The sequence below is a fragment of the Trichosurus vulpecula genome, chromosome 6, assembly GCF_011100635.1.
Source record: "Trichosurus vulpecula isolate mTriVul1 chromosome 6, mTriVul1.pri, whole genome shotgun sequence".
Lineage (NCBI taxonomy): Eukaryota > Metazoa > Chordata > Mammalia > Diprotodontia > Phalangeridae > Trichosurus > Trichosurus vulpecula.
This window is the reverse complement of record NC_050578.1, coordinates 192,295,127-192,316,006: the sequence shown is the minus strand read 5'-3', so window position 1 is coordinate 192,316,006 and position 20,880 is coordinate 192,295,127. Positions and strand designations below refer to the sequence as shown.

At 42.0% G+C, this 20,880-nt stretch overlaps 1 protein-coding gene across 1 annotated transcript in view; it reads right to left on the bottom strand.

The window, feature by feature from the left end:
- Positions 1-877: 877 nt before the first annotated feature.
- Positions 878-20,880, bottom strand: part of QDPR (quinoid dihydropteridine reductase) — a 33,358-nt gene continuing 13,355 nt past the window's right edge. The window contains 5 exon segments of the mRNA XM_036764197.1: positions 878-1,408; positions 4,283-4,316; positions 4,319-4,365; positions 7,609-7,717; positions 17,660-17,800. Coding sequence (XP_036620092.1) covers positions 1,303-1,408; positions 4,283-4,316; positions 4,319-4,365; positions 7,609-7,717; positions 17,660-17,800 — 437 coding nt within the window. The 3' untranslated portion in view covers positions 878-1,302.

The window sequence follows — 20,880 nt, the reverse complement described above, 5'->3', positions numbered from 1 at the left end:
AATATCCCTCCTTAATCTACAGAGAAGGCAGCCTGGTGGCACAGTGGATAGAGAGACCACTGGCTAGCTTTGCAGTCAGAAAGATCTGAGTTCAAATTTTACCTCAAATACTAGGTATGCAAGTCACTTAGCTAGCTGGCTCAGTTTCCTCATTTGTAAAATGTGGATAAAAACAACACAACCTCCCAGGATTATTGTGAGGATCAAATTAGATAATAATTGTAAGGCGCCTAGCACATAAGAGTTATTATTATTAGAAGAGAGAGAGAAGGGAGACCAGTAGATTCAAAAATGAGCATGATGAAAAAAAGAAAAAAAATCAATAAAAGTTATTAAAAATAAACAAATAAAACCTATGGTTCTGTAAGAGTCAACAACAGAACGGTAATAAAGCCAAATTAAACAAAGTCATCCATATGGTGGGAATAGTCTGTTTATTTTAAATTAATTATATAACATTGAAAAGTAAAGGAGAAAGAACAAATACCTGACTATTCAATTAGAAAGAAAAAAATCTAGTTCTGTACAAAGCTATCACAGAAATGGTTCACAGCGTGGAGAAAATACCGAAAATCTGCTTACTGACATCTCATAGACGATGGATGTTGTTTGGACGGTAAATCATGTGTTCCATTCTGATGAGAGTATTCAAAATTGTAAACTAAGCAGCATTAATTAAGGCCCAAACATGCCATCTGATGATAACCACCACTGCTTCCCTTGTAGCTAAGACATCCAGCCCTCCCTCCCTCATTCAGAGGGGGATCCGGGCAGTCACATGAAACATTTATAACAATAACCGGGCAAGCACCATCCCTCACCTTCACTGCTAATGGACATTTAAGGCAATTTAAGTCAGGACTGCAACAATTAATCCCATTACACAAATACCGGATCAAACAGTATCTTGACAATAAAAAAAAATGACCAGCACACACCAATGCAACACATCACTCAGGTAGTGAAGAGGAGAAGCTACTGCAAGAAACTGGACAGAAGAGACACAAAGCACAGGTTATGACCAGGGCCCCAGAGGACACCAAACAAGGTCACCAAACAAGTCAGAGATGACATCTCTGAGCATCCCCCTCTCCTTGGGGGTCTTCACCCTTGTAATCCTTTATTTCTTTCAAATAAACAGCTGATACTTTTGAAAAGGAGACAGAAACATTAAACGAATGAGACATACTGATCTCTACCTGGCACTGTTAAGGGGCATTATAGATTTGCCAGAAAACATGTACACTGAGCATTAGGATTCTGTTAGTTCTTTCTTCTGGTGCTGCGATCTTAGGTGACTTATTAAAAGTAAGCCGGTGTCAGCTCAGTCTTCCCTCCCGTGGTTACCACCTGGATTAGGCTTCCGGAGCTTGGCCTGTTTTTTCCAGTGATCCAGTTGTGAAAGGTTCTGTCACAAAGAAAAGGATTTTTAAAAGTTACAAAATACATCTATTTACATGTAAACAATGGCTTTGTGCAATATGAGGCTGATGGGGACAGGATCCCTGTGATGTGGACTTTCCCTATCACGGCACATCAGTGAACTCTTTTGTAATCTGTAGTCTCAGAGGGTCTTGTGGGGGCACTGAGGGGTTAAGTGATAGGTCCATACAGTATGTGAAGGTTCGGGATTTGAACTAAGGTATTCTGAACTCCAAGGTCACACTTCTATCCACAACACTACCCCTTAAGACCTAATACACCTGGTACAAGGTAATATACACTAAACACCACTGATCACTTTCAGAAATCTGCAGAAAAAGACACAAAGAATAAAAATCACTTAAATAACATATGACTAAAGCAGTAGGGCAGAAAGCTAAGATTGAATCTCGGCTCTGCACTTTCTACCGGTGTGACTTCTCTGGGACCGTTAAAATAAGGAGGCTGGATTAGATCGCCTATCAAGGCCCCTTCCAGCTCTAAAGCTATCATCGTACATAGTAATGGGAAAAAATTTTATTTTATAAACAAATTACAACTTATAATTCCAAATGTTCCCTCCATCCCTCCTCCGCCCCCCCTTCTCTGTCATCTCAGGAAGTTATGTACTTTATTTCCACGATATTGCTATCTCCAGATCATTTTAAGAATTCCCCTCTGGGAAGAGCATCTACAACTAGGAGCATATTCTTTTAACTACTTCAAAGAAAAGAAAAACTTTATTCCTTGTCATAAATACACACAGTTAAGCAAAACAAAATATGCTCAACGTCTGTATTCAAAAATCTGCATGTCTCAGGCTGCACCCTACAGCCATCACCTCTCTGTCAGGAGGCAGACGGCAGGCCTCATAATCCCTCTGCCATCATCAATGGTCCTGGCTTATACTGTTCATGGTTCTTACAATTCTCAGGGTTGTTGGTCTTTACAATGTTGTTGGCACCGTACAAATTGTTCTCCTGGTTCTGCCGATTTCATTTTTCATCAGTTCGTAGAAATGTTGCAGTGTGGAATAATGCACAAAAAGTTATGTAAACAGTTCACGTTCTTCATCAAGCTATACCACAACTAGCTCTATACCCAGAGAGATCAAAGAAACAGCCACAAAAATATTTATGACGGCTCCTTTTGTGGTGGCAAAAACTGGAAACGAAAGGGATGTCTGTCCATTGGAGAAAGTGGTATATGCTACGGAATACTATTATGCTGTCAAGAATGTGAAAGCAACATATTTCATAGGGCAAAAGAAGAAAAATCAGAATATTTTCTATTATGACATCACGAATAGTTTGTGACAGCATTATAAAAACAATTATTACATCATAAATATTAATTTATATTATGAAATCAATATTATAAAAACAAACAATTTTGAAGACTCCCAGGGCAAACTAAACCCTTTGCCAGCTGGATCTGGTGGAGCCTGATGGTCCTAAATTCACTACATAAAGTTTTCAAAGAAAATAAAATACTTCCAGGTAATATAAAACTCTAGGCTAGTTTCCACGGGATACGAACACACGTACACACTAAGTAGAGATGACTCCATACACAGGACGCTGAACTCTGGGAATGCACCGTACGACCCTTCATCAGTGTTTCTTGGACATGCCACTAGTTCAGTCCCTCAGACTGAAGAGCTGCTGCCTAGAACAAATCTCCCCGAGCAGCCCCAGTCCCTTCACGACAGGAAAGAGGCAAAGAAGCCGGGAGAAGATGGCAATCACAGGGATCGCCAGGGATGACTTCTAGAAGGAGGGTCGCTGACAAACCAAAGAACTCAACCCCAGCAGCCCACCTCCAGAGTACAAAGGTGGCCCCAGAATTCAGAAATGGAGTAAAGCAGGCATCCCACCCAGGAGCGTACTCTCATCACTGCTTCACACAACAAGGAGCACGAGATGGAGGAATGCCAGGGGCATGGAGTAATAAATACTTACTTGCACTGTTCTACTGAGAGGAGGTGTGAAAAGTAGAAGACCGACTAACTTTTCAATGAGAGGGCCTAAGTAAAAATCCTGCCTCTTTTACTCACTCCCTTACTATCTCCAAGCCTAAGACAGGAATGCTCAAGTTCAAATCTGGCTTCAGACTTGCTAGCTGTGTGACCCTTCGCAAGTCACCTAACCTCCGCTTGCTTCAGCTTTCTCAACTATAAAATGAGCCTAATTATAGCACCTACCTCCTAGGGTCGTTGTAAAGATCAAAAAAGCTATTTGTAAAGTGCTTGCTTAGCACAGTGCCTGGCACATAGAAGGCACTTAATAAACGCTTGTTGCCTTCCCACGCTGAACTGCCTTAGGCCTCAGTGCCCTCATCTCTGAAATGAGAGGTGCTGGACTGGATGGTCTCTGAGGTTCCTTCCAGCTCTGGATCTATGTTCCCATGTCATACTCAATTCCACTTTACTGTACAACCAAGGTTCCCAAATGTTAGAGAAGGCACAGTCACTGACAGGTGGCTTGGTTTAATTTTCTTTTGTTTTCTTTCTGAAATTATTTTCTTTGTTACACGGAAAGGTTCAACAGAAGAGACATGAGGGTGATGTTAAAAAAAAAAAAGGTAACAATAAATTCTTCTTTTAAAAAACATCCACAAATCAAAGTATCTTAGAGGTGGAAGGTGCCCTGTTAATTGCCATGGAGTGCAACCCCTGCCTCTTTAGTAGATGAGATGATCTCTCCAGACCCTTCCTTCCAGCTCTGACTCCATGTTCTCCACACTAACCTTCCACATTCTTTGTTCCAGGATCCTATGTTCTAAGATCTCTTCCTGCTTTTCCAGTAAATCCTCAGTCCTATGAATGTATGTCAAGGAGTCGGCATCCGGGTATACTTACTCAACAAGGAATTCTAATGGGGTCCAGGCGCCAAGTCTGCATCAGGCATTGATTTCCTGTTCATAGGCGTCTCCAGGGTAACCCTGCAGATTAAGAAAGATAAGGCTTTCATGTGTATGCCATGTTTCTGATAAGAGTCCCTCCTTCCTATGGCCTCTCTGAGTTTACAACAGTGAACTTCAATAAAATCCAAATATAATGCAATTCCACACTACCCACAAAACTGAAGTGGGGGAGTTAGAAAGAAGAAGCCATTTGGGAAGGCCAGAACCTTAGAATCCCCAGCTTCCTTCAAAGCACCACCCAAATGCCACCATCTAGCTACAGAAGGCCTTCTTGATTCTGCTCTCTCCCTTTAAGGGAGCTTCCCCCCACCCTAGAAATTACCATGTTTGTCTGTGGACATGCTATTTTATCCAAAAGAATGTCAGGTTCTTGAGGGCAAGAACTGTTCTATCTTTATCCCCAGAGCTTAGCACAGGACCTTGCAAACAGAAAGTGCTTAATAAATGCTGCTTGAATATGTAGAGTCAGAAAGCATTTATTAAGTGCCTGCTATGTGCCAGACCAAAAAAAAAAATGGGTGGCTGCATGCTATTCATTCACCAGTAGCAACACACCACCCTACACCTTCCCCGTCCCACCCCCATGTTACTGAATATCAACTGTGGCCAGGACAGCAGGCCTCACCCAAAAGATCGTTTCCATAACTAGAAAGAGAGAAAGTGGCTGTGATAGAGAAAGACCCTGTCCATCTAAAAACTGGCCTAAACTTTTAAAAAGAACAACAGTCTCACACCTACATACCTACAATGAAACTGATGACCAATGATGGCCAGCTCAGCGCTTAAGAATGCAGAAGGTACAATTTTGTCTCCAACCCTCAGGAAAGGCTAAATGAAGAGGTGAGGGGAGGGGGCGGGAGACTATTTCTGTTGGGCAAATATAACAGTACTTCTGATTCATGTTGGCTGTCTAGGGTTAGAGGCAGAAAGTAAAGATCATTTAGCCCCCTCCTCCCATTTTATAGGTGAGAAAATTGAGGCTCACAGAACTCAAGAGGCCCTTTTAATCTGCTGTGGACAGGGAGCCACGGCAGCACCTGGGAGCCTAAGACACATCCAGATTCCACCTTCTACTCAACAGAAGCTCCAATGGCAAGTATTTTCTCTCAGTCAGACTATCACCCTCATGATGTGATACTTTCTAAACACAGCGTCTGGCTTCAGGGAGGGTCATTCCAGGTAATCCTTCAGTGTACATGGGTCTCGAAGGTCAACGTTAAATATTACACGTTCGATCTACAGAAGTTATTTTTAAGAGACATATACGTTTGTATCGAGCTAGACATTACTCTGAAGGTCCACCTGTGTGGTTGGCCTGCGACTCCCTAACTACCCTCATCTTCCAAAGAAAGGCACACGGATGTTTTAATGAAACTCAATCAACCAACAAGATCTATCGATCCAATGCAAAAGATCCCGAGAACATCCATTGGGAGGAATGGTCACACTTAAATCCAAACCATCTTCTCCAGCACTGCTGCTAACCGGAAAGGAAAGGAAACTGTTTTTCACTCGGTAGGCCTAGGATTTCTACACGATTCAATCAAGTTCTCTAGCACTGGGTACAAAACAAGAAGGACATGAGGTGGCCACATTGAGTCGAACACCTGAAGATGTTTTAAAACTTCACACACCCTCCCCAAATGTAAGCATCATTTCAAATTAGTTGGTTTGGGGGAGTTTTGCTTTTTTTTTTTTTAATACAAAACCATTCTTTACCAAAAAAGGAAAGAGGAAATGGTAATTTACGTTTTGTGGGATTCATTCATTGATTCGGTGAACATCTGTTCGCATCCAGTCTGTGAAATGCACCATGCGTTGGTGCAAGACAGCAAAGAATATGAAGTAAAATAAGACACAGCCTGGCCCTCACGGACCCCCAAAACTAATGGGGGCGGTAAACATAAGCACAAATTGAGTATGATGCAAACTAGAACATATACTAGTGACACAAAGTACCGTGGGACCAAGGGAATGAAAGACAATTTCCCTCATTTCACAAGACGTACCATTTGAGTGGTGTCCTGAAGCACGTCATGGGATCCCCGACTGGCCAAATCCAATCTCCCTCATTTTACAGAGGAGGAAACTGAGGCCCAGGGAGGGTCGGACCTGGCCAAACCGAACACTTTCTAAGTGTCAGAGTTAAGATTCTAAGCCAGGGCTCCCAGATTCCAGGACAAACCCTCTATGTGCGACATTGTTCTGCCTCCAAAGCAGATGCTTCAGAGATGGAATGCAGGGGAAGGAATTCCAGACACAGGGGACAACAGGAGGAAAGGCACAGTGCCTGGAAGACCAGCACAGGCTTCGAAGAGGACAGTCTGGGAGACACCAAGAGTATGTGATGAGATCAAACATGGGATAAGGTGGGGGAGGTGGGGAGGGGGGAGAGAGACAGAGACAGAGACAGACAGTGAGTGTGTGTCTGGAGTCAGACTGTAAAGGTCTCTGGAGGCCAGGATAAAGAACCAGACTTAACTTGGAAGCTACTAAGAGTTTGGGGGCCATGGAGTGATGTGACCAGAGCTGGGCATTAGGATGTATAATGTTCTGAATTCTTAAGCCTACTGCGCAGTCAAATTCTTCCATCTAGTGACACAGGCCTCCTAGCTATTCCACAAACAAGCTAGTTATCTCCTGAGTCTGGGCATTTTCTCTGGCTGTCCATGCCCTGGAATACTCTCCCTCTTTAACTCTGCCTAGTGACCGCCCTGGCTTCCTTTAAGCCCCAACTACAACCTCATCTTTTACCAGAAACCTTCCCCAACCCCTCTTAATTCTAGTGCCTTCACTCTGTTAATTATTCCCTAGTGATCTTTTATGTAACTTGCTTTGTCTATGTTTGTACATTGCCTACCCCATTAGACTGTGTGCTCTTGTCTTTTGTCTCTTTTTGTATCCCTAGCACTCAGCACATAGGAGGTACTTAATAAACATCCACTGAATGATTCACAAGATTAGAGAGGAAACTTAAACTTCCCCAGGCCACTTGGTATTCAAAACAATTCATTGCTAATGATGGAAAACTTGTCCAAATAAAATAACCAAGGGCATTTTTACGTCCAAATAAAAGATGAATAGTCTCTATATTAAAAAAATCTGCAAAACAAAGAGTAAGTAAAAACATTTTTAAATCTACTCAGATTCCATTTAAGTCTTGAAATGGCTCCTACACATTGGTCCCTGGTGGACAGTGAATCCCAGCTATGCATGAACATTCATCAACACAATGGCAGAGGTGATGATGCAGTCACTTACGGAAGCACAGCGATGGCAGCGGAACCCGGCGGCATGCCGCTGTTCTCCCCAGCCAGGCTCTGACACAGCTGATGGACCGCTCCCTTGGCCATGCCGTAGCCAATCATTCCTGGGACATGGAAAAGAGATAGCTTTGCTTATGACTGGATGCTGAAGAAAACAGTGAACCCAGTACAGACACGAGGTTCCTTTTTAAACACACACCTCATCTCGGGAGCTTGGAAGAGAACGACGTCTACTCTGCCCCATGTCTAAATCTGAGCTATGCAGAAAAGCTGGCATGAGGTGGAGAAGGAAGAGGAATCACTGAGTGATCATGACCACAGCCATTCAGCCCATGCATTCCCAGGTTCTCACCGGCAGCAGCCCTTTACAATATCGAAACGAGGGGGCAGCAGGTAGTACAGTGGATAAAGCAGTGGCCCTGGAGTCAGGAGAACTGGAGTTCAAATCAGGCCTCAGACACTTACTAGTTGTGTGACCCTGGGCAAGTCACTTAACCCAATTGCCTCCAATACATATGTGTGTGTATAGACACATATACATATATGTACAGACACATATATATACATGTATATACATATAAACACACAAATATGTATACATATGTGTGTGTGTGGATAGATAGACAGATAGATAGATAGATAGATCTCAAACACAGAATGGAATTTGACAGACCTGGGTAAGAAGTTCTAGATCTCACTAACTGAGCTTGTGATGCAGTTCAAATCACTTAATCTCTGTGTCTTGGTAGATAACACTGGAGCAGAAAGGACCCTGGAGTAGGAGTCAGAAGAACTAGGTTCATATTCTAGCATTGTCACCTACAGCCAAGTGACCTTGGGCAGGACATTTAATTTTGCTGATCTCAATTTCTTCATCTCTAAAATTTTGAGAGACTTGTGTGGAACAGTGAAAAAATTACTAATTGCACCATTTATATAGCATTTAATATGTGCAAAGCACTTGGAAAATATTATCTTATTTGAGACTCACAACAACCCTGGGAGGTGGATGCTATCATCATCCCTATTTTACAGATGAGAAAACTGAGGCAAAAAGAAGTTAAATGACTTGTCCAGGGTCAAACAGCTAGGAAATGTCTGAGGCCAGATTTGAACTCAAGTCTTCCTGACTCCAGGCCCAGCCCTCTGTTCATTGCACCAACTAGAGCATTAGCTCTGAAGTCTGAAGACATAGATTCAAATCTTGCCTGTGACACTCCCTCTGGGACCTCAGTCAAGACATTTAACCTCAGCAGGCCTGAGTTTCTTCCTCTGTAAAATGATGGGGTTGGATTAGAGGGTCTCTGAAGTTTCTTTCATCTCTAGATCTAGGATCCTGGGTAGTTGTAAAGAAACGAACAAGTGTATGGGAAAGTACTCGGAAAACCATAAAGCACCCTACAAGTGTATGGAGCATTCTCAAAATCATAAACGGCAATACCAGGAAGGGACAGAGCTTTGTGCCAGGAGGGTTTCTGAAAGCCACCAAGTACTCAGGAATGGAAATCCCGAGTCCTCAGCCTTGGAGGGAGGAGGAAGGGGCTGTGGGTAGTATGAGGCAGATGTATCTTTTTTCATCATATATAACTAAAATTCTACTAGGCATGAAGGGAAACATTGGGCTCTTTTATCTTAACATTCTCAAGCTGTATTTGAGAGACGAAGAACCCTGGTCCAGAGGTCTTTCAGAGATAATGTGACTACAGGGTGGGTTTTTTTTTCTTAGAATGCTATGGTGCTCCCTTCAAGTTACAACATACAGAAAGCCCCTGACCAAAGCAGTATTAGTCCTCAGTAGGACAATCTCAGGTGGACATCAAACACTGACTATCTTTCTGTGTGAGGCATGCGGTAGGCGCTGTAGGTGCTGCAAAGTGTGAGCCCTAAGGCCTGCCTTCATAGAGTTTACAATCAGCTGGGGAGAGAAGACAGGAGTCCAAGGAACTACAATACCAAAGAGAAAAGGGTAAGAGCAGTCACACAGGGTGGTGCCTAATTGTGACCAGCAAGGAGGAAATGGCTGCTGAAGGAGAAAATGATGGGAATCTTGGCGAGCAGAAACCATTCCCTCTCAGAATCTAAGACAGAGAAGAAAGACAAGCGGAATCTAGAATGTAGCCAAGACTTTTGGAGATCATGTTTCAAAGAATTTAGAAAAACGCTAGGTAGGAAACCATGGCCTATAACGTGAGGATTTACTTTGCTGCATCTTTGTAACAAGAGTTTATTTTGCTGTTGTTGCTCAATTGTGATGGAGATTCATGTGCTGAATCACTCACCCTTCCCAAAACTGCCTTAAAGAGTGAAGGAAAAGGTTTGAAATCAAGCTAATGGAGCTGCTGTGATAGGGAAAGCTAGGGCAGTGTATCCCTCATCTCAGGCCAGAGGGGTAAAAGGGAAAAGAAAACATAACTGCTCACAAATTCCGAAAAGAATAATAAAACTAGATTTGTAAAGTTTTTTGAAGGACCCCATGGCCTAAAATTCTACAGGAGGATGAAATCAAGGAGGAATGAGACGCTCTCAAGAAAGAATTTCTGAAGAGACAAAGAGAAACAACTCTGCCACGAAAAAGTCAAAGGCCACTTCTAGCTACGGAAAGAGTGAAGCCTTCACGGATGAGGCGGTGTGAAAGCAGTGCTTTAAAGGGGAGGGAATGGCAGCATCTGAGCTAGGAACTTAGCCTGCTTTTAATAGAAGAGCAACATGAAACTCCCGAAACTCTTGTATGTCTTGAAGCATCCTTATCATTGAGAAAGATGCTCGTTTGGTAACCAGTTAGGATGCTGCTCCCATCCAGGGCTGCTATTTCAAAAAAAAAAAAAAACCCACCCAAAGACACAGCCTCCTGCCCTCCTTACTCTTTGAAGAATCAAATCACAAATAAATGCCTTGAAGCCAGAAATGCTTCAGATGATGATTTAGGTGTTAGATCACCTCACCCTTTCCAAGGCTGTCTTAAAGAGAAGAGGAAAAGGTTTGAAATCAAGATAATGGAGCTGCTGTTTATGGGGAAGGTGTGGGAAGTGTAGCCTCCATCTCAGGCTGGTGGGAAACGAGAGAGGTCAAATAGGAAGGGTACTGGACTTGGAGTCAGGGGGCTTGGGTTCCAGGCCCAGCTCCACACCTTACGTTGTGTGACCTTGGACAAGTAACTCCACCTCTCTGATTTTACTTTAATTAATTATTTTGGTCTAAAAAACTAGGAATAATAATGACTCTTTCTACAACCACAGGATTGTTGTGAGGGATCACATGCAATAATGTCTCTAAAATGCACTGTGGCCTTAAAGGACCATATGTAAGCTACTATTATCATTATGATGATCATTATCAATAATTATGGGGCAATGATTAGTCCTTGCTTTTAGCCTTAAGGATACAGTTGTGGACTCCCTGTATGTAAATTTGGATCACCCATTTTTGACACGTATATATTCCTAAATAATTATATATATATTCCTAAATAATTCAACAAACATGTATCAGTGGTCTACTATGTTCACAGCTGAGAAAAACAAAAACAGTCCCTGTCCCAAGTCAGCCTACATTCTTACAATCTAATAGGAACTACAACATATGAATACATAATAAAAGATAATTTGAGAAGGGACAAGGCCCTAACAACCAAGGAAAACAGAAAAGGCTTCCAGTAGAAGGTGCCACCCAAAAGAGGTGGAGGAGAGCTTAGAGCATAATCCATACCTGGGGGACAGATGGCACAAAGGCAGGGGATGGAACAGCACATAGGCTCCTTTGTCTGGGACACAGCACGTGTAAAGGGAAGTACTGTGGACTAAGTCTAGCATAGTAATATATTGCAGAAGGCTTTAAAGGTCAAAATCAGGATTCTGCAGTTTGCTCTAGAAGAAACGGGGAGCCCTTGAAGGTTCTTGATAAAGGGCATGCCATAATCAGATTTGCGCTTCGACGATGTCAGCTTGACAGCGGTGTGGAAGACCAGAGAGGGGACAGAAGGGAATTACAATAACCCCTGTTACAAAAGTACAGCCAAGAAGGGATGAGGACTTGAACTCACTTTTGGTGGCAGTGTGAGTGGATAGAAGGAGATGAAGACAATATCCCAGTTCTCCCCCTGTAGCCCAACTTTTCTGAGCTCAATTTCTTCCTCCACAAAATTCTGAGACTTGTGCAATATGAGGAAAATAAAAATAGCAGCTAACATGTATAGCACTTTAATATGTGCTATGTGAAAATATTGCATAGAGGAAAGACAGGATGCGGGAATATGAAAGAGACAAGTGTTGAGGCTGACATTTAAATTGTGAATCTAGGTGACTGAAAGGATGGTCTCTGGGGGACGAGGAGGAAGAAGAGAGAACGAGTTGAGTTGGATGGTCTTCTGACAGGACCAGATGGAGCTGTCAACAGACAGCTAGCGACGTGGACCCGGAACTCAGGAGGGAGATCTGGACCGGACATACAGATCTGAGTTTATCTGAACAGACGTGATATTTGAACCCATGGGAGTTGAAGAGGTCACCAAGAGAGAAGACAGAGAAAGAAAAGGCTGTCCAGGACAGACCCCGGGAGCCACACGGTTAAGGAGCGAGAAGAAAATTGATCCGGCAAAGGATTCTGAGAAACAGTCGAGCAAGGACAAGAATCAGGAGATCATCAGAATCGTGAAAACCCTCGAGAGGAGAGAACGCTAGGAGTGGTCACCAATGTCAAAAGCTTCAGAGTTCAAAAAGGATGAGAAGTGAGAAGTCCATCATGGTGAGCAGTCCAAAGATCACTAGCGACCTTAGTTAACTTCAACCTTCCAGTTGAGCAATGGGGCCAAAAGTCCAACTGCAAGAGAATAAGCGAGCGGTAAGAAAATAGGAATGAGGACCTAGAGCACAGAGGAAACAAGAAACAGTGGTCTGCCACAATGATTCAAATTTAGTAGTTATAGAGATAATGCTCTTGAGTGGAGAAAAAGGAAAAGAAAATTCACCCACACATCTACAAGGGTGTCATAAAGCAAGCATTCAGGGATACTTTCTCAAATGGCCAGAGTTTAACAGAGCTGGGTTTGACAATCCGAGGAATTAGTTCGTCAGTACTTTGCCTTGGAAAGGAGTTACAAATGGACAGTGGTCTGGGTCCAGAAATGAGCAGGACAACAGTTTTAGTGGTTTGGGGGATACTGTGCAGCCCTTTCTAAGAGCAAGCAATTATTTGCAGTAAGGCCCATTTTTTTTTTCCAATTTTTTTCCATTTTTATTTAAAGTTTTGAGTTCCAAATTCTATCCCTCTCCACCCCTCCCTCTCCTTCCCCCTCCCTGAGATGGTAAACAATCAGATATAGGTTATACACATGCAATCCTGTAAAACATTTCCACATTAGTCATTTTGTACAAGAAGACTCAACTAAAAGAAAAAAATGAAAGAAACTGAAAACAGCATGCTTCAGTCTATTCAAGCAATTTTAGTTCTTTCTCTGGAGGTGGATTGTATGCTTTATCATTAGTCCTTTGGGATTGTCTTAAGGCCCATCTTTTTAACACCCAAAGTCTCCCAGTGATGACATGATACTACATGGTTCTGGATAATAAACACCATGGTCTCGGAGGAATCACAACTGCCAGGGTTCCAAAGAGCAAAACAGAAAGAGCGAAAATAAGGTATAGTCTATTCCCAATAAGGATATGCCCCAAAAATGATGTAAAAGATAAGCAGTACTAGAAGCAGAAGTCAGCTGGGTTTTTTTTTACAATGGGAGAAAAGAGGCAGAAAGAAAAAACATAAATTTTTGTTGAATTTTTTTAAAATCAAATTTAAATTCTGCAAAAGGAGAAGAAAGTGCCATGTATCTAGACTATTTTTTGTTGACATATTACTCTTATCAGGTGAATTCAATACTGAGGTATACATGGCTTCTGTTCCTAAAATCAGGATGCAGGAAAATTGTAAGACTGGACTTAAACAGTACTAACACAGAGTAAGGCCAGTAAAGGCCTGTTTACATTACAACCCACTGTTGGAGTAACAAAAGTTCATGAAAAACAGCAGCCCAGGGAGGAAAACTGCTCCAACAAAGAGGTATAACTGCAAGATGGGGCCAAGTCCTCACAAGGTATTTATTTGTTCTAGACAAACAACCAGCATGTTTCACAATTCCACTGGCATCTCTGCTTAATCGGTCACACGTGTTTGCAAGAGGCCAGTGGTAATCCTTGATGACTTAGAATCTCCAGAGTGATTGAAACCATCCAGCTCACAACATGAAAGAGAATTAAATTCAAGGCCCTGAGCCTCCTCAAAAAGCATCAAGGGAATTCCCCCAAAAGTTCACTTTTTATTTTCCTTTTAAACAAGTGATCCGAGTACTTTCTGGAGGGAGGAAACAAATAACCAAGTAACTCGTAATAGGTAATAGTTTCATCCTGTGGACAACATGTGAATGAAGGATCCAATTTACCTAAGCAGTAGGGTGGGAAGGTTGGGGTTCGGGGTGGGGGAGGTGGAATATTTCCCCCCTGACAAATGACCTTAATTTTTCACTCCAATTTGCAGTCACTGCATCTTTAAATATTCAATGATAGGTCATCATTATCATTAACAATTTTTTTTAACATTAAAGAATGTAAAGCAAAATACTTAGCTCAGTTGAAAAAAAGACTTTTATCTTGCTATGGCTGAGAAATGCATCACCTAAATATCTCAACTCAGCTGGGCTGGTCTCAGACAGGCTGTCTGCCGCTGAGCCTGTACTCAAATCCCCTCCAGCTTGGTAGGGCCTTCCCCCAAGTTGTCCCCCACCAAAGGAGCCCTTGAGAAAGAGGGGTCCCCTCTTCACTACACACCATCTGAATAAGGCTTTAGTAGAGGACAGAGTAAAACTATCTTTGCAATGAACAGAGAAGTAGTTTGAAGATATTTTTCCTTTCTTTTTTTCTTAAGTAACATTACTGTTTCTCTAAATTGGAGGTAAATCCTGCTGGCCTGAAGGGATGCTTAACCCTGATTCCTCCAGATTTAAATTGCTGCAGGTTTCCCTGGACTGTGCCTGCTTAAGGTGCACAGGGGAAATGAGATCTAAGCTGGAATGAAACACGAACTTGTGCAGGCCTGTTCCCAATACCTGGTACACGCTGAAGGTCATCAGACTTATGGATGGTGAGATCAGAGCAAGTGCAGAAGCTGTAATGATCAATAAAATTTTTGCCTCCCTTCCAAAGTTTCAACTAAGGGAATGTTGAGGTATCAACAATAATAAAACCATTTCAGAGGGGGGCAGGGTAGAAAATGTATTTATCTCAATTCCTACATAGGTTCCCTTCTTATTCATCCCCATACTTGTTTTCTAAATGCCACTACTGTATGAATAAAAAGCAGAACTGTTTAACATCTAAAGGAGAGGGAGCAGGACCAGTGGTTAGAGGGGTAATCTCAAAGCCAGAATACCTGGATTCAAGGGACCACCTTGTGATCCTGGATGACTCACTTAAGCTCAAAGTCCTGGGCAACTTTCAATTCAATTTAATGTTTATTTTTCCCCAATTACATGTAAAAACAATTAACATTTTTTTTTAATTTTGAGTTCCAATTCTTTCCCTGCCTCCCTTCCCCCCTCACTGAGAATGCAAGCAGACAGGCAATTTTCTAAGACTAAATGTTGCATATGCACCAACTTGTAGTGGGTAGGTGGGTCATGCCTCACATAAGAATTTCTATACACCAATGCAATCACAGGCCCAGTCCCTTAGCCCTCGATCCCTAACATCTAAATACATCTGATACTACAGTGGCTAAAGATTGGGCCCCATACTTAGAAAGATTCTAAGCTATTCTGCGATATTTAATCAGCTACTTTTAACACAGGGAGACAGGGAAGAATGATGACGTAGTAAAATTTTTACAGTTCATAGAGCTAAATTAAAATCCTAAAATGATACTAAAAAATCTCTTCCTGTTCTTGAGTATGCCTATAAGAATAAGGGAAATAAAAGCCAAGTGAACAATTCTCTGGAAGAAGAATATAATAAGCAAAAGGTGGGGAGGAAGGAGAGGATTCCGTACCTGCGCCTAGTGAAATCTTTCCCCTCCCAACTGTGAGGGAAGCACACAGGAGGCATTTCATAAATTTAAAAAGGCTTAACAAACTTTTTTTTTTACTATGCGTATTATTTCTTTTAAGGCAGGGCTTCTAAGGGAGGTGAGGGAGAAGAGAAGAGGACAGTGGAAAGCAAAGAGAGAGAGGAGGAGAACACAGAGAGAGAGGAGGGAGAGAGAGGAGGGAGGAGAGAACAGAGAGGAAAAAGGAGACAGGGAGAAGGAGAAAGGAAGAGGGAAAGAAAGAGAGAGGAGAACACAGGGAGAGGAGAAGGAAAGGAGACAGAGGAAAGAGTAAAAGAAGGGAAGGGAAATTAACAAAATTTTTTAAATACACTAAAAAAGAGCTTGGACGAGGTCCAACAGGGGAATTTAATTACTTCTGCACAAACTCTTATACACTTTTAAAAAACCATAGCAAAAGTTCAGTTTCACAAACAATCCTCTGCTGTTCTTTGTGTAATGAGAAGTTATTTTGTTGGTTATTGTTAACTATAAAAAATATTTTTAGAAGAAAATGCTTCACTAACTGGTAGCTGATCCAAATCTCTCCTGTGAACTATAGTTCACTAGAAATAGCCAAGATCTAGGAGGGGTAGGTTCAATGCTCTCACTGACTGAAGTCAGTGGGACTGGTTCAACCCCACCTGACACTGCCTAGGTAACTTCAGGCGAGTCATTCAATCTTCCTTGGTCTCATTTTCCTCATCTGTAAAATTGAGAGTTGGACCAGATGACATCTAGTTCTCTATCTGTGACCCCTGAATTATATATGTTATTCCCCAGAAACAAGAGGATAAGCTAATAAAGATTAGGACTTCTCAGTCTGTGAAACAAGAAGGGATATGATCCATCAAAACACCAACTTCCTTCCCTGTAGGAAGAGCCTGGAGTGGTTTAATCAGAATTTATGGCATAGCCATGGGAGAAGGGGGAGTAGGGAGCAAAGACAGAGGTGATTTGGGATCACGAGCCATCTCAGGGTAACACAGGTCTGGGGGAAGCACTGAGGCTTTGGATGGCTAAAGGGACCGGAGATAACATCATTAAAAAATGGAAAAGTAGCTGCATAAATGGAGGTGAAACACCACCAAAGAAAAACTTCCTCTTGCCAACTCATATTCAGAAGGTGATTTGTGCACCAAATTACAGAAAATTAGGGGATACCCCCCTGAAACAGGAAAAAGAGGTTAAAAAATGAATTTTTTCTCTATCCAAGGGGTATTAATACAAGTATCTCATTATGCTTCCTATGTGGAAGAAGAAACTAAGGAAGAAAAGAAGATTCAAAAAGAGTTTGGAAAAATTCCTGAAGATCCATAAAGATCGTTAAAGGGAAGTAAGGAACAATCAGAGCCTGTATGCAATCTTAATGTCAAGACCTGTAAGATTAAGGGGGAATAAGATCTTTCCGGCACATCAATAAGTCTCATGCGGAGCCCATTAAGGGAAGGTAGCTTCCTTGTTTGTAGATTGGGCACTGAGTCAGGAGAGTTGTGATGCCTTCTGGCTCTGAGCCTATTAGCCAAAAGAGTATATATCTGAGAGGTGAGATGTTTGCTTTGGAGGCTCGCTTATGAGAAGGACCTTGTGAATCCCTGGTCGAGACACTGAGTAGCCGTATGTTCAGACACCCAACTGCTCAGAGGTAAAGGCTCTCTCGATCCAGTGGTGAATGTAAAGATATATATATAGGCAGCAGAGCCCTGTCTGTTGGTCTGTTGGTCTATTTCTCTTCTCTGTATTTCCTGTTTGTATTTTATGTAATTAAAGATCGCAGACCCCTTTAAATTTGCTTTCCTTATTAAAGCAGATAAAAGACCCTGCACTAGAAGCCATCCTGGGTATGCCAGCGTGGTTGTTATTACAAGACCATGAAAGATTAAACACGCCCCCCCAATACCCAAGATTCCATCCACATCCAACTTTACCAACACTCTCCTCCAAGTCACTATTATCACTCAGCTGTCTGGTCAACTTACCTGGCGTTCCATCTAAAGCAGCCTTGGCTCCGGCCAAAGTCAGAAGGCCTCCATCCTTGAGGTGTTTGGTTGCCAGGTGACTAGAGATGGTTGAGGTCCACATGCTCTGTTTCCACATTAAGTCACAGTTTTTATAGAGAGCGGGGGGGGGGGGGCCGGGATGAAAAAAAAACTCAGTTAATCACCAATGGCAGAAAATAGAGAGCTACTTCAATTCCCTTTTTACCCTGTGCCTGTATTTCCCAAACAATACCAGTTCTGATTCTCAGTGTCCCATCTTAGGAATGAGTGACAAGAAGGGGGCTACCAGGAAGGTAAAAGGCGTCTAGTTCATGGCCCGCGAGGATTATTAGTTGGAGCAGTTGTGAATATTTATCCTGAAGAAAAGAAGACTTAAGGGCACACGCCCTTAAACGTAAAATGTAAATGCCAAATGTAAAAGAAATGAGGCATGTTCTGTTTGGTTACAGAAGGCAGAATTAGAAGGAAGAAGGAACAAGGAGGAAGAAGAGGAAAATGGAAGAAGACAGAAGGAAAGGGAAGAGAAGGAGGTGAAAGAAACAAGAGCTAGCATTTATGTAATGCTTTAATGTTTTCAAAGCACACACGTTATCTCATTTGATACCCATCACACCTCTGTAAGGTGGGTGCTACTGATACCCTACTTAACAGATAAGAAAAGTGAGGCTGAGAGAGAAACCTTACAAGTTGCCCAGGGTCACAAAGTTGGTAACTGGCTAAGGAAAAATCCCCCTAATCATCAGAGCTATTCCAAAGTGCATGGATTGCCTTGGGAGGGACTGAGCTCCCCTCATTAGAGGTCTTCAAGGTAGATGGTCACTTCTCAGGTGGGTTGAAGAAGGGGATTCTTGTTCTGGTGACTGGTCTGAATGGCTGCTGAGGTCCCTTCCAACTCTGTTTTACCATGACAGTATAAACCAGCACCCCTCAGAGCTCTGGTGTATTACGTGAATAGACACGCCACGAGAAAATTTTGAAGCTAGCAATATTTGTCCTCTAAATTATTAAATATTAAATCACGTAGGCAAACATGCTTAAAATATGCAATGCTTTTTATATGAAAATGTACTTCATTTCCTGCTGTAAAATTTCCCAAATATTGTTGTTGTCGTTCAGTTGTGTCTGACTCTTCATGGCCCGTGAACCATAATGTCTATAGGGTTTTCTTGGCAGAGATACTGGAGTGGTTTGCCATTTCCTTTCCAGCTCACTTTACAGATGAGGAAACTGAGGCACACAGGGGTAAGGGATTTGCCCAGGATCACACACAGCTAGTAACTGAGTCTGGATTGGAACACAGGAAGATGAGTCTTTCTCACTCCAGGCCCAGTGCTCTAACCACTGTACCACCTAGCTGCCCAACCCCTACCTCCTTACCTTATGCCTCTTATCCATTTGTATTCATTCTAGTTTATATCATAAACACTCATGTGACCTTGGACAAGTCATTCTACCTCTTGGTGTCCCAGGCAACTCACTAAAAACTCCAAGTTACAGACGAATCGCCAATCTGCATAGCAAAGGGAATTTCCACACCAAGAGTTGCCTAGAGTAATAATATAGCAAGGTGGCACAGTGGATGGAGTGCCGGTGGAGGAGTTCAAATCTGGCCTCAGACACTTACTAGCTGTATGACCCTAGGCAAGTCACTTAAGCCCTGTTTGCCTATAGCTTCCTCAACTATACAGCATTTACCTTGAAGGGGTTTTGTGAGGATTAAATAATATGCGTAAAAGGGCTAAGCACAGTGCCCATCACATAGTAGGTCCTATATAAATGCTTATTCTCCCACCTCCCTAAAGAACCTCCCCCCAGCCCTGCCAAACATAATCCTAATAATCAGAGCTGTCCAAAAACAGAAAGATCCGCCTCATTAGGCAGCGAGCTTTCCATCACTGCAGGTCTTCCAAAAAGAAACGAGAGGACAACTTTTCCGGGATGTTGTAAAGAGAACTCCTGCTTGGGGTCAGATCTCTATAATCCACTCTGTTAATATCATTGCCTCCTCATTTAGCAAACGCATTTCTCCCCCATCTCTCTGGACTGTTTAATAGTGAAGGCCAATGTTTCATGCAACCTGTTCTTGGTAGAGAAATTGTTTGCCAGCGATTCTGTGGCTAAATGGTGTGGGAGTGAGTGCCCGCCTGGGCTTATTTGGACACCAAGGCAAACAATTCTGCCACTGGCCGATATAATCAGACATTCCCCAACGCCATTTGATGGCGTCTGTCCCTATGCTCTCCTTACTCAGGTAGCAACACTGTCACCTTTATATTCAAACTCCAGCCAAAAACGGGAATCAAGAGATTATCTATGAATTTATACCAAATTGTTTTTTCTCCCCCACCAAATGAGAAGCTTCAGTCCTTTGTCCTTCTTGTCATAATATAGTTTCTCATGAAAAATGTTATTTTTCAAAATTAAATGGGAAATTTTTAGCCATTAGATATTATACTTTGCTGAACTGGCTTAAATACAAAGATTGTTATACTTTATGGAAGAATACTGTATTTATGAGACCCAATGTATCTAATAAAGCTTAAACCTATTATAAGAATCCGTAAGAATATCCCCATATAGTCATTAAATTGGACTTTTACACAGCCATAACTTTTTATGGCTGGGCTTTTAATACCAGCTTTAAATTCTTCTATAAAAGGGAAGTCAAGATTGTAATTCCACACTTATTCTAATACTAGGGCCTTGAAATAGTCATTTCAAATATCAAGTCATTTGTTATTAGGGATTTTAAAAAATCTAAAATTTGATTGGTCAAACTAATACACTGCTGGTTAAATTGAGAATTAGTACAACCACTTCTGGCAAACAATTTGAAATTATAAATGAAAAGTAACTAAGTTGTTCATACCCTTTGGCCCAAAAGAGCTAGATAACAGAAAGGCCCCAGATAGAGCCTCTTCTGAAGAACCAAGAAACCAAAAACAGAATGGTCAAACCAACTGTGTGTTTTTAATACAATGACCTATTACTAAACTATAAAGAAATGGTAAATAAGAGGAATTCAGTAAGGTTTGTATGCAACACAATGCACTGTAGGAAAAACACAGTTTCTACACTGGGGAGGCCCAGCAAGGCCCACAAAAACTTCCTTGGGCCTCAGTTTCCCCATCTGTAAAGAAGGAATTTGGTCTATGTAGCCTCTGAAGTTCTAAATTCACGATCCTATGACCTTAAGTGAC